Here is a 15,331-nt window from a genome sequence, read left to right as displayed (position 1 = left end):
TAGAATACAGTAGTATACAGGATGAGCCAGGACTAGAATACAGTAGTATACAGGATGAGCCAGGACTAGAATACAGTATTATACAGGATGAACCAGGACTAGAATACAGTAGTATACAGGATGAGCCAGGACTAGAATACAGTATTATATAGGATGAACCAGGACTAGAATACAGTAGTATACAGGATGAGCCAGGACTAGAATACAGTATTATACAGGATGAGCCAGGACTAGAATACAGTAGTATACAGGATGAGCCAGGACTAGAATACAGTATATACAGTAGTTATATAGGATGAACCAGGACTAGAATACAGTATTATACAGGATGAGCCAGGACTAGAATACAGTATTATACAGGATGAGCCAGGACTAGAATACAGTATTATACAGGATGAGCCAGGACTAGAATACAGTATATACAGTAGTTATATAGGATGAGCCAGGACTAGAATACAGTATTATACAGGATGAGCCAGGACTAGAATACAGTATATACAGTAGTTATATAGGATGAACCAGGACTAGAATACAGTATTATACAGGATGAGCCAGGACTAGAATACAGTATTATACAGGATGAGCCAGGACTAGAATACAGTAGTATACAGGATGAGCCAGGACTAGAATACAGTATATACAGTAGTTATATAGGATGAACCAGGACTAGAATACAGTAGTATACAGGATGAGCAAGGACTAGAATACAGTATTATACAGGATGAGCCAGGACTAGAATACAGTATTATACAGGATGAGCCAGGACTAGAATACAGTATTATACAGGATGAGCCAGGACTAGAATACAGTATTATACAGGATGAGCCAGGACTAGAATACAGTATTATATAGGATGAACCAGGACTAGAATACAGTAGTATACAGGATGAGCCAGGACTAGAATACAGTATTATACAGGATGAGCCAGGACTAGAATACAGTAGTATACAGGATGAGCCAGGACTAGAATACAGTATATACAGTAGTTATATAGGATGAACCAGGACTAGAATACAGTATTATACAGGATGAGCCAGGACTAGAATACAGTATTATACAGGATGAGCCAGGACTAGAATACAGTAGTATACAGGATGAGCCAGGACTAGAATACAGTATTATACAGGATGAGCCAGGACTAGAATACAGTATATACAGTAGTTATATAGGATGAACCATGACTAGAATACAGTATGAAGTGGGTAAAGCAGTATGTAAACATTATTAAAGTGGCCAGTGATTCCATGACTATGTACATAGGGCAAAGCAGTCTCTAAGGTGCAGGGTAGAGTACCTGGGTGTTAGCCGGTTAGTAACAGTCACTAAGGTTCAGGGTAGAGTACCTGGGTGGTAGCCGGTTAGTAACAGTGACTAAGGTTCAGGGAAGGGTACTGGGCAGAGGCCGGCTAGTGGTGAATGTTTAACAGTCTGATGGCCTTGAGATAGAAGCTGGTTTTCAGTCTCTCGGTCCCAGCTTTGATGCACCTGTACTGACCTCGCCTTCTGGATGATAGCGTGGTGAACAGGCAGTGGCTCGGGTGGTTGTTGTCCTTGAAGCTCTTCTTGGCCTTCCTGTGACATCGGGTGCTGTATATGTCCTGGAGGGCTGGCAGTGTGCCCCCCACCCCATGATGCGTTGGGCTAACCGCACCACCCTCTGGAAAGCCCTGCGGTTGCGGACGGTGCAATTGCCAACAGGATGGCTCTCAAATGGTGCATCTGTAGAAGTTTGTTAAGATCTTAGGGACCACATTTCTTTCAGGCTCCGCCTTCTTCACCACACTCTGTGAAGGGACCATTTCGGGTTGTCAGTGATGTGCACGCCAATGTGGCCCTCGTCGATGCGATGTGGCCCCCGTCGATGCGATGTGGCCCCCGTCGATGCGATGTGGCCCCCGTCGATGCGATGTGGCCCCCGTCGATGTGGATGGGGGAGTGCTCGCTCTGCTATCTCCTGTAGTCCACAATCAGTGCCTTCGTTTTGTTCAAATTGAGTTGGAGTCGTGCATGGCCAAGAAGTCATGGTTGAACAGGGAGAACAGGACGGGGCCAAGAAGTCATGGTTGAACAGGACGGGGTTGAAAAACGCACCCTGTGAGACATCGTGTTGAGGGTCATCGTAGCGGAGGAGCTGTTGCCAACCTTCACCACCCGGGGCCGGCCCGTCAGGAAGTCCAGGACCCAGTTGCACAGGGTGGGGTTCAGACCCAGGGCCCCGAGATTAGTGAAACGCTTGGAGGACACTATGGTGTTGAAGGCTGATGGTCCAGGACCATAAGGCTCCTTAACAGCTTCTACCCCCAAGCCATGAGACTGCTGAACAATTAATAAAATGGCCACCGGACTATTTACATTGACCCCCCCATATGTTTTGTCCACTGCTGCTACTCGCTGTGTATTATCTATGCATAGTCACTTCACCCCCAACTACATGTACAGATGACCTCAACTAACCTGTACCCCCGCACACTGACTCGGTACCGGTACCCCCTGTATATACCCTCGTTATTGTTATTTTATTGTGTTACTTTTTACTATTTTTTTTACTTAAGTTTATTCTGTAAATATTTTCTTAACTCTTCTTGAACTGCACTGTTGGTTAAGGGCTTGTCAGTAAACATTTCACGGTAAAGTCTACACCTGTTGTGTTCGGCGCATGTGACTAATAAAGTTTGATTTGATTTTGGTGACCACTCCACCACCATTGTCAACTCTCTCCTGACATGAATTGAAGTCTCATGTGCCCTCTCATCCACTGGTACAGTGAATGTTTCCTCTCATCCACTGTGAGTAACCCTGTCAATTATTCTCTCAATACCGTATGTAGAGTCAGTCACATACAAAACACATTATTACACATCAATGTGACTTTAATCCTTTTAATCCCACACTTCCTCCCTCTCCCACACTTCCTCCCTCTCCCACAGGAAGACCCCGTCCCAGCTACAGTATCTCTGCCACTGCTGCTAAATGTTAAAATCCCAGGGGAAACACAGGAAGTAGATTATCTAGTGGCCTGGCTGGTCTAGTGGTAATGCCCCAACCTTTGGCACATTAATATAGAGTGGGGATGAGTCTGAATCCAGCCCACTGCCCACGGACAGAACCACTCTCCGTCTTTACCCATCATTCCTCTCTCACCATCTGATCAATAAGATCTGAAAATATACACATTTTAAAAGGAAGTAGTCTGTCGGGAAATTCATTCTCTGGGAAAAAACACAAAGCTAACAGAGCCTGGCCTGCGAGCACACACACACACACACACACACACACACACACACACACACACACACACACACACACACACACACACACACACACACACACACACACACACACCACACAGACAGCCTGGTCTGGGAGTGGCGAGAACAGCTGCAGAAATAAACCAATAAACTTACTAACTGTGTTCTACCTGATTTACCGTGGTAGTCTACCGTTCAGTCACCGCTACGTATTACCGTGGTAGTCTACCGTTCAGTCGCCGCTACGTATTACCGTGGTAGTCTACCGTTCAGTCACCGCTACGTATTACCGTGGTAGTCTACAGTTCAGTCACCGCTACGTATTACCGTGGTAGTCTACCGTTCAGTCACCGCTACGTATTACCGTGGTAGTCTACCGTTCAGTCACCGCTACGTATTACCGTGGTAGTCTACCGTTCAGTCGCCGCTACGTATTACCGTGGTAGTCTACCGTTCAGTCGCCGCTACGTATTACCGTGGTAGTCTACCGTTCAGTCGCCGCTACGTATTACCGTGGTAGTCTACAGTTCAGTCGCCGCTACGTATTACCGTGGTAGTCTACTGTTCAGTCGCCGCTACGTATTACCGTGGTAGTCTACCGTTCAGTCACCGCTACGTATTACCGTGGTAGTCTACCGTTCAGTCGCCGCTACGTATTACCGCGGTAGTCTACTGTTCAGTCGCCGCTACGTATTACCGTGGTAGTCTACTGTTCAGTCGCCGCTACGTATTACCGTGGTAGTCTACTGTTCAGTCGCCGCTACGTATTACCGTGGTAGTCTACAGTTCAGTCGCCGCTACGTATTACCGCGGTAGTCTACAGTTCAGTCGCCGCTACGTATTACCGCGGTAGTCTACTGTTCAGTCGCCGCTACGTATTACCGCGGTAGTCTACTGTTCAGTCGCCGCTACGTATTACCGCGGTAGTCTACAGTTCAGTCGCCGCTACGTATTACCGCGGTAGTCTACTGTTCAGTCGCCGCTACGTATTACCGCGGTAGTCTACTGTTCAGTCGCCGCTACGTATTACCGTGGTAGTCTACCGTTCAGTCGCCGCTACGTATTACCGCGGTAGTCTACCGTTCAGTCGCCGCTACGTATTACCGCGGTAGTCTACCGTTCAGTCGCCGCTACGTATTACCGCGGTAGTCTACCGTTCAGTCGCCGCTACGTATTACCGCGGTAGTCTACTGTTCAGTCACCGCTACGTATTACCGCGGTAGTCTACTGTTCAGTCGCCGCTACGTATTACCGCGGTAGTCTACAGTTCAGTCGCCGCTACGTATTACCGCGGTAGTCTACAGTTCAGTCGCCGCTACGTATTACCGCGGTAGTCTACTGTTCAGTCGCCGCTACGTATTACCGCGGTAGTCTACTGTTCAGTCGCCGCTACGTATTACCGCGGTAGTCTACAGTTCAGTCGCCGCTACGTATTACCGCGGTAGTCTACTGTTCAGTCGCCGCTACGTATTACCGCGGTAGTCTACTGTTCAGTCGCCGCTACGTATTACCGCGGTAGTCTACTGTTCAGTCGCCGCTACGTATTACCGCGGTAGTCTACTGTTCAGTCGCCGCTACGTATTACCGCGGTAGTCTACTGTTCAGTCGCCGCTACGTATTACCGCGGTAGTCTACAGTTCAGTCACCGCTACGTATTACCGCGGTAGTCTACTGTTCAGTCACCGCTACGTATTACCGTGGTAGTCTACCGTTCAGTCGCCGCTACGTATTACCGTGGTAGTCTACTGTTCAGTCACCGCTACGTATTACCGTGGTAGTCTACCGTTCAGTCGCCGCTACGTATTACCGCGGTAGTCTACTGTTCAGTCACCGCTACGTATTACCGCGGTAGTCTACTGTTCAGTCGCCGCTACGTATTACCGTGGTAGTCTACCGTTCAGTCACCGCTACGTATTACCGCGGTAGTCTACTGTTCAGTCACCGCTACGTATTACCGCGGTAGTCTCCTGTTCAGTCACCGCTACGTATTACCGCGGTAGTCTACTGTTCAGTCGCCGCTACGTATTACCGTGGTAGTCTACCGTTCCAGAGGCTGTACTGAACTGTGTTAGTATGTCAATCCTTCTGTCAGTGTTGATCTCCTGTTACAAGAGAAGGCCTTTCCTTGGTCTCCTCTCCACTCCACTCCACTCCACTCCACTCCACTCCACTCCACTCCACTCCACTCCACTCCACTCCACTCCACTCCACTCTCCTCCACTCTCCTCCACTCCACTCTCCTCCTCTCCTAGTTGGCGTTAAGAGTACTGTGCGGCGTGAAAGGTGTGGGTTCAATTCCAACAGGGATCACATCCTAAACATGTCTGTGTTTTCTTTCCCCGGTGTGACTCAGTTGGTAAGAGTGTGGCGCTACCTGGCAACTCCTCAACGCCAAGGTCCTGGGTTCAATTCCTGCAGGGATCACATAGTATAGATGCCAGTGTAGTGATTTACCTGTCTGCATCAGTGACCAGCGCCAAGCGGCCGTAGTCCCACGCTACCTTCCTCAAGATGGAGAATACAAACAGGAGTACCTAGGAAGGTAACACACACACACACACACACACACACACACACGTCAAAACAGGATAACTAGAAAGGACAGACACACACACACGTTAAAACAAACACAGAACTGACCACTTGTCAAAAGGTCATCCTTCGTCTTCAATAGGGAGGGAGAGGCACCAATGTACACAGAGAGGGGGGTAAGTAGCCTCACCATACATTAGGCAAGCAGGCTGCCGTGCCAAGCGGGCTGCCGTGCCAAGCGGGCTGCCGTGCCAAGCGGGCTGCCGTGCCAAGCGGGCTGCCGTGCCAAGCATGTTGCTTTAGGGAAGTGAAATTCCTTGAGGGGCTGTTTTATGTCAGAACAGATCTAACCATTTAAATCACAGCTCCGTCTGTATGAAGGAAAACATATCTAGACACGTCACGACATCAGCTGTACAACCCTGACTCAGTGTGTGTGTGGGGGGGGGGGGGGGGGGGGGGGGCGAAGAAACCTTCCTGATGTATCAGGTGAAAAAAAAAGAGTTGTATTATACTGTATCCTCATCTCTGTTTGACCTTTGAACTCTTGCGTTTGACTCACCAGGAAGCACATGAAGCCGAGTGCGAAGACGGTGGGCACCCCTCCGAAGGGCAGGCCCTGGAGCTGGGTCGAGGTGATATGGGCGGTGTAGCAGTAGGCCCTGTAGGTCTCACCCCCACCGGAGGTGTTGCTCTGCTGGGTAGGGCAGTTATCAAGCACCCCTCCGGGACACTTGGCCCCCTGGACCCCAACCCCCACTTGGGCCCCCCACGTCACCACACCCACCATCAGCAGTATAGACATGCTGAGGCTTCAGTTGAGATTCAGCTCCGAACTCACTGCAGCATCTTTAACACCTGGAGGAGAGAAGACAAGGGAATTTAGGTAGGTGCTTATATTTGTCCAATTTCTGATACGCCTCTGCTGAGGGTATCAGAAATACCGGTTATACTAGGGTTGGGTGTTATCTAGATTTCCATACCGTGCCTGTGTCATCCCAGGGACAATTATTTTTTATTACGTTCCCTTAACAAAATGCTAACAAGTACTAAGGAATTCCCATAGCAAATGCTAGGTAAATGCTAAGGAGCGCATGAGAATTATGTATTACTAGGACAGACAACCTAGCTCATAAAGTTATGCAAGTAACTCGAAACACAGTTTGCAACACGCACGAAACAAATATTAGGCAGCAGGGATCTGAGAGGGGATTGTGTCTGCTGCTGTTACCAAGAAGCTTGATCTGCGCTAACATTCGCTAACAAACCCAGCTAAAGAAAATGTAATTTGTCACATCTTAGATAGTTAACTTAATAGTTAAGACATATAGCTGGCAAACATTAGTGAATTTCATACTTGGCCACTTCACTACAGTTGCGCTGCAGGAATGATTGACCTCGAGAAGCTCCCGTTTTACACGTTGTGCTTCTTTGTAAACAAACACACGTGACTGGTTCAAACCGCTGTTTTGGGAAACTAGTACCGGTAAGCTTCGTAATTAAAAATGATCTAACGAGCAATTTGACCGCGATCTGCTTCATCTATTATCTAGTGCACAAGTTGACTGCAGCTACAGTTCATTCGGAATGTATTCAGACACATTCACTTTTTCCACAGTTACGTTACAGCCTTATTCTAAAATGGATGAAATAAATAGAGGATTTTCTATCTCCACATAATACCCCATAATGACAGAGCAAAACTAGGTTTAGAAATGTTTCTGAATGTATTTACAAGATAAAAATACCTTACAGTATTCAGACTCTTTGCTATGAGACATGAAATTGATCTCAGGTGCATCCTGTTTCCATTGATCATCCTTGAGATGTTTCTACAACTGGATTGGAGTCCACCTGTGGTAAATTCAATTGATTGGACATGATTTTAGAAGACACACCCCTGTCTATATAAGGTCCCACAGTTAACAGTGCATGTCAGAACAAAAATCAAGCCAGGAGGCCGAAGGACTTGTCTGTAGAGCTCCGAGACATGATTGTGTCGAGGCACAGATGTGGGGAAGGGTACCAAAAAATGTCTGCAGCATTGAAGGTACGAGAACACAGTTGCCTCAATCATTCTTAAAATGGGAAGAAGTTTGGAACCGAGCTGGCCGCCCGGCCAAACTGAGCGGGGAGAAGGGCCTTAGTCAGCGAGGTGACCAAGAACCCGATGGTCACTGACAGAGCTCCTCTGTGGAGATGGGAGAACCTTCGAAGAAGGACAACCATCTCTGCAGCACTCTACCAATTAGGCCTTTATGGTAGAGTTGGCAGACAGAAGCCACTCCTTCACAAAAGGCACGACAGCCCGCTTGGAGTTTGCCAAAAGGCACCTAAAGGACTCTCAGACCATGAGAAACAAGATTCTCTGGTCTGATGAAACCAAGATTGAACTCTTTGGCCTGAATGCCAAGCGGCACGTCTGGAGGAAACCTGGCACCGCTCATCACCTGGCCAATACCATCCCTACGGTGAAGCATGGTGGTGGCAGCATCATGTTGTGGGGATGTTTTTCAGCGGCAGGGACTGGGAGACTAGTCAGGATCGAGGGAAAGATGAACAGTGCAAAGTACAGAGATCATTGATGAAAACCTGCTCCAGAGCGCTCAGGACCTTAGACTGGGGCGAAGGTTGAACTTCCAACAGGATAACACGTCTAAGCACACATCCAAGACAATGCAGGAGAGACCTGAAAATAGCTGTGCAGCGATGCTCCCCATCCAACATGACAGAGCTTGAGAGGATCTGCAGAGAAGAATGGGAGAAACTCCCCAAATACAGGTGTGCCAAGCTTGTAGTGTCATACCCAAGAAGACTCGAGGCTGTAATTGCTGCCAAAGGTGCTTCAACAAAGTACTGAGAAAAGGGTCTGAATACTTCTGTAAATGTATAAAAACCTGTTTTTGCTTTGTCATTATGGGGTAATGTTTAGGTCAATGAGGAAACAAAACAATTTAATCAATTTTAGAAAAAGTGAAGGGGTCTGAATAATTTCCGAATGCACTATTTATTTAAAAAGTACTAATATTTAAAGCCCCAAAAACATCACCTCCCATAATGCTAACAAAATGCTAACAAGTCCTACGGTATCCTCATAGAGAATGCTAACTAAATGCTAACGAGCGCATTGAAGATTTTGTACAGTTTTTAACCTAAATTATACAGGTAAGTCGAAAATGTTACTCCCAGTTTGCTGCACGCACAACATGAATATTCTCTGCTGTTACCAAGCGAAAGCTTGATTTTGGAAGAAGCTAACCACTTAGCTAAGTAGCTAACTAGCTACTAAATTAGCAACCAAATGCACAACAGCAGAGCATTTAGCACATTTGAGACGGTTAACAGTTATAGGATATCTAGCTGGCAGACACTTAGTTGTGAATTCCCTACTGTAATTAGATCACCTGGCGCCTGCTGCACAACACTGAGTGACTCACAAGGCTCTGATCTCTCGTTGTTGTCTGCTTGTAAACAAAACACCACGTGACTGGGGACTACCGGTAAGCTTCATAATGTAAAATTATATGACAGGTGAAATGAATTACACAATCTTCTTTATTTCCTAACGTATTGCACAAGTTGACTGAAGGTATTTACTTAAAAAGTAGCTTCAAATATTCAAATGTATAAAAAAAAACTTAAAAGAAATAGTTTCAATAGTATAGTTTCAATGAAACAATTTTTCCAAATACCCTAGTATACGGTATACTGCCCAAACCTAGGTTCTTCCCATCCAAACATGAAACCAAATGACTTAGAGGCATAACCCTCAACAACAACAATAACCCTCAACAACCCTCAACAACAACAACAACCCTCAACAACCCTCAACAACCCTCAACAACCCTCAACAACAACAACAACCCTCAACAACAACAACAACAACCCTCAACAACAACCCTCAACAACAACAACAACCCTCAACAACAACAACAACCCTCAACAACAACAACCCTCAACAACAACAACAACCCTCAACAACAACAACCCTCAACAACAACAACCCTCAACAACAACAACAACAACAACCCTCAACAACAACAACAACAACCCTCAACAACAACAACAACAACCCTCAACAACAACAACAACAACCCTCAACAACAACAACAACAACCCTCAACAACAACAACAACAACCCTCAACAACAACAACAACAACCCTCAACAACAACAACAACAATAACCCTCAACAACCCTCAACAACAACAACAATAACCCTCAACAACCCTCAACAACAATAACCCTCAACAACAACAACAACCCTCAACAACAACAACAACCCTCAACAACAACAACAACAACCCTCAACAACAACAACAACAACCCTCAACAACAACAACAACAACCCTCAACAACAACAACAACAACCCTCAACAACAACAACAACAACCCTCAACAACAACAACAACAACCCTCAACAACCCTCAACAACAACCCTCAACAACAACAACAACAACCCTCAACAACCCTCAACAACAACAACAACAACAACAACCCTCAACACCAACAACAACAACAACCCTCAACACCAACAACAACAACAACCCTCAACACCAACAACAACAACAACCCTCAACACCAACAACAACAACCCTCAACAACAACAACAACAACCCTCAACAACAACAACAACAACCCTCAACAACAACACCAACAACCCTCAACACCAACAACCCTCAACACCAACAACAACAACAACAACAACAACCCTCAACACCAACAACAACAACAACAACAACAACCCTCAACAACAACAACAACAACAACCCTCAACAACAACAACAACAACAACCCTCAACAACAACCCTCAACAACAACAACAACAACCCTCAACAACAACAACAACAACCCTCAACAACAACAACAACAACCCTCAACAACAACAACAACCCTCAACAACAACAACAACCCTCAACAACAACAACAACCCTCAACAACAACAACAACCCTCAACAACAACCCTCAACAACAACAACAACCCTCAACAACAACAACCCTCAACAACAACCCTCAACAACAACAACAACCCTCAACCCTCAACAACAACAACAACCCTCAACAACAACCCTCAACAACAACCCTCAACAACAACCCTCAACAACAACCCTCAACAACAACAACAACCCTCAACAACAACAACAACCCTCAACAACAACAACAACCCAACAACAACAACAACAACAACAACAACAACCCTCAACAACAACAACAACAACCCTCAACAACAACCAACAACAACCCTCAACAACAACAACAACAACCCTCAACAACAACAACAACAACCCTCAACAACAACAACAACAACCCTCAACAACAACAACAACAACCCTCAACAACAACAACAACAACCCTCAACAACAACAACAACAACCCTCAACAACAACAACAACAACCCTCAACAACAACAACAACAACCCTCAACAACAACAACAACAACCCTCAACAACACCAACAACCCTCAACAACACCAACAACCCTCAACAACAACCCTCAACAACAACCCTCAACAACAACAACAACCCTCAACCCTCAACAACAACAACCCTCAACCCTCAACAACAACAACAACCCTCAACAACAACAACAACAACCCTCAACAACAACAACCCTCAACAACATCAACAACCCTCAACAACAACAACAACAACAACAACCCTCAACAACAACAACAACAACCCTCAACAACAACAACAACAACCCTCAACAACAACAACCCTCAACAACAACAACCCTCAACAACAACAACAACAACCCTCAACAACACCAACAACCCTCAACAACACCAACAACAACCCTCAACAACACCAACAACCCTCAACAACAACCCTCAACAACAACAACAACCCTCAACAACAACCCTCAACAACAACAACCCTCAACAACACCAACAACAACCCTCAACAACACCAACAACAACCCTCAACAACACCAACAACCCTCAACAACAACCCTCAACAACAACAACAACCCTCAACAACAACCCTCAACAACAACAACAACCCTCAACCCTCAACAACAACAACAACCCTCAACAACAACAACAACCCTCAACAACAACAACAACAACCCTCAACAACAACAACAACAACCCTCAACAACAACAACCCTCAACAACAACAACCCTCAACAACAACAACAACAACCCTCAACAACAACAACAACAACCCTCAACAACAACAACAACAACCCTCAACAACAACAACAACAACCCTCAACAACAACAACAACAACCCTCAACAACAACAACAACAACCCTCAACAACAACAACAACAACCCTCAACAACAACAACAACAACCCTCAACAACAACAACAACAACAACAACCCTCAACAACAACAACAACCCTCAACACAACAACAACCTCAACACAACAACAACCTCAACAACAACAACCCTCAACAACAACAACCCTCAACAACAACAACCCTCAACAACAACAACAACAACCCTCAACAACAACAACAACAACAACCCTCAACAACAACCCTCAACAACAACAACAACAACCCTCAACAACAACCCTCAACAACAACCACAACAACCCTCAACAACAACAACCCTCAACAACAACAACCCTCAACAACAACAACCCTCAACAACAACAACCCTCAACAACAACAACAACAACCCTCAACAACAACAACAACAACAACCCTCAACAACAACCCTCAACAACAACAACAACAACCCTCAACAACAACCCTCAACAACAACCACAACAACCCTCAACAACAACAACCCTCAACAACAACAACCCTCAACAACAACAACAACCCTCAACAACAACAACCCTCAACAACAACAACCCTCAACAACAACAACAACAACCCTCAACAACAACAACCCTCAACAACAACAACCCTCAACAACAACAACAACCCTCAACAACAACAACAACCCTCAACAACAACAACAACCCTCAACAACAACAACAACCCTCAACAACAACAATAACCCTCAACAACAATAACCCTCAACAACAACAACCCTCAACAACAACAACAACAACCCTCAACAACAACAACAACCCTCAACAACAACAACAACCCTCAACAACAACCCTCAACAACAACCCTCAACAACAACAACAACCCTCAACAACAACAACAACAACAACCCTCAACAACAACAACTCAACAACAACAACAACCCTCATCAACAACCATAACAACCCTCAACAACAACAACAACCCTCAACAACAACAACAACCCTCAACAACAACAACAACCCTCAACAACAACAACCCTCAACAACAACAACAACCCTCAACAACAACAACCCTCAACAACAACAACCCTCAACAACAACAACAACCCTCAACAACAACCCTCAACAACAACCCTCAACAACAACAACCCTCAACAATAACCCTCAACAACAATAACCCTCAACAACAATAACCCTCAACAACAATAACCCTCAACAACAATAACCCTCAACAACAATAACCCTCAACAACAACAACAACCAACAACAACAACCCACCACCTATAGTACTGTAGTACCTTAGCGAACACAAGCACCAGGTCTGGTATGGTTCAATTTGAACTACTTAATTAATCATATTTATTTTATAAAGCCTTCTTTCCATGAGCAGTTTTTTATTATTTTTATTATTTCACCTTTATTTAACCAGGTCGGCCAGTTGAGAACAAGTTCTCATTTTACAACTGCGACCTGGCCAAGATAAAGCAAAGCAGTGCAACAAACAACAACACAGAGTTACACATGGAATAAACAAACATACAGTCAACAACACAATAGAGAAAAAGTCTATGTAGTGTGTGCAAATGAGGTAAGATTAGGGAGGTAGGAAATAAATAGGCCATAGTGGCGAAATAATTACAATTTAGCAATTAAACACTGGAGTGATAGATGTACAAAATATGAATGTGCAAGTAGAGATACTGGGGTGCAAAGGAGCAACAAAAAATATTAAAAAATATAATAAATAACAGTATGGGGATGAGGTAGTTGGATGGGCTATTTACAGATGAGCTATGTACAGGTGTAGTGATCTGTGAGCTGCTCTGACAGCTGATGCTTAAAGTTAGTGAGGGAGATAAGAGTCTCCAGCTTCAGTGATTTTTGCAATTCGTTCCAGTCATTGGCAGCAGAGAACTGGAAGGAAAGGCGACCAAAGCAGGAATTGGCTTTGGGGGTGACCAGTGAGATATACCTGCTGCTATGGTGAGCTGAGATAAGGCGGGGCTTTACCTAGAAAATACTTATAGATGACCTGGAGCAAAATCAAATCAAATTTTATTTGCCACATACACGTGGTTAGCAGATGTTAATGTGAGTGTAGCGAAATGCTTGTGCTTCTAGTTACGACCATGCAGTAATATCTAACAAGTAATCTAACCTAACAATTCCACAACTACTACCTTATACACACAAGTGTAAAGGAATGAATAAGAATATGTACATATAAATATATAGATGAGCGATGGCCGAACGGCATAGGCAAGATGCAATAGATGGTATAGAGTACAGTATATACATATGAGATGAGTAATGTAGGGTATGTAAACATGATATAAAGTGGCATTGTTTAAAGTGACACATTTATTACATCAGTTTTCCATTATTAAAGTGGCAAGAGATGAGTCAGTATGTTGGCAGCAGCCACTCAATGTTAGTGATGGCAAAGCCAGTTGGTTGGGTGATGAATATGAAGCGAGGGCCAGCCAACGAGAGCATACAGGTCGCAGTGGTGGGTAGTATATGGGGCTTTGGTGACAAAACGGATGGCACTGTGATAGACTGCAACCAATTTGTTGAGTAGGGTGTTGGAGGTTATTTTGTAAATGACATCGCCGAAGTCGAGGATCGGCAGGATAGTCAGTTTTACGAGGGTATGTTTGGCAGCATGAGTGAAGGAGGCTTTGTTGCGATATAGGAAGCCGATTCTAGATTTAATTTTGGATTGGAGATGCTTAATGTGAGTCTGGAAGGAGAGTTTACAGTTTAACCAGACACCCTTGGTATTTGTAGTTGTCCACATATATAAGTCAGAAATGTAAAGTTCATAGGAGCACATGAAATTTGGTGTTAAATCAAAGCGATTGGCTAAGAGTCTCTCTCTCTCTATATATATTTATTTATTTTAAATGAAGGCATATATACATTTTTCAACCATTTTCCATCCTAAAAATTAGGAATAAGCAAAATATTTGATTTCTGGTCAAACAGATGGAAAAGCGGGTCTTAAAACATCTACCAGAAACAGTCTTAAAACATCTACCAGAAACAGTCTTAAAAGGGACTAAAAACACAGGAGAACAGAATAATGTTGAAGACACCCGCCAACTAACATCAACATTTAGTTTGGCAGTAATAATTTGCCTTCTGTAAGTTTAAGAAATATTGCCTTGTGTCTTGTCATTCCATTACCAAAAACCGACATATCTGTAAGATATTTTCAAAATGTCTCTCCCTCATGAGGATAATGAATGAATTTCAGAAGTTTACTGATATCTATTTGGTTTATGATTTATTAAGTGATTAAAATGTGTCATTATGTTACCAAATCAGTAACACAATG

At 44.5% G+C, this 15,331-nt stretch overlaps 1 protein-coding gene across 1 annotated transcript in view; it reads right to left on the bottom strand.

The window, feature by feature from the left end:
• The window catches only part of LOC120039588 (CSC1-like protein 2), a 134,826-nt gene that overhangs the window by 70,027 nt on the left and 49,468 nt on the right, over nucleotides 1–15,331 (bottom strand). The window contains exons 2-3 of the mRNA XM_038985004.1: nucleotides 6,343–6,638; nucleotides 5,703–5,782 (exon numbers count right to left, since the gene is read on the bottom strand). Coding sequence (XP_038840932.1) covers nucleotides 5,703–5,782; nucleotides 6,343–6,585 — 323 coding nt within the window. The 5' untranslated portion in view covers nucleotides 6,586–6,638. The remainder of the gene's footprint in view (nucleotides 1–5,702; nucleotides 5,783–6,342; nucleotides 6,639–15,331) is intronic.

Source organism: Salvelinus namaycush, unplaced genomic scaffold, assembly GCF_016432855.1.
Source record: "Salvelinus namaycush isolate Seneca unplaced genomic scaffold, SaNama_1.0 Scaffold282, whole genome shotgun sequence".
NCBI classification, from domain to species: Eukaryota; Metazoa; Chordata; class Actinopteri; order Salmoniformes; family Salmonidae; genus Salvelinus; species Salvelinus namaycush.
The sequence above is the reverse complement of the archived record's forward strand: the minus strand, read 5'-3'. Positions and strand labels throughout refer to the sequence as shown.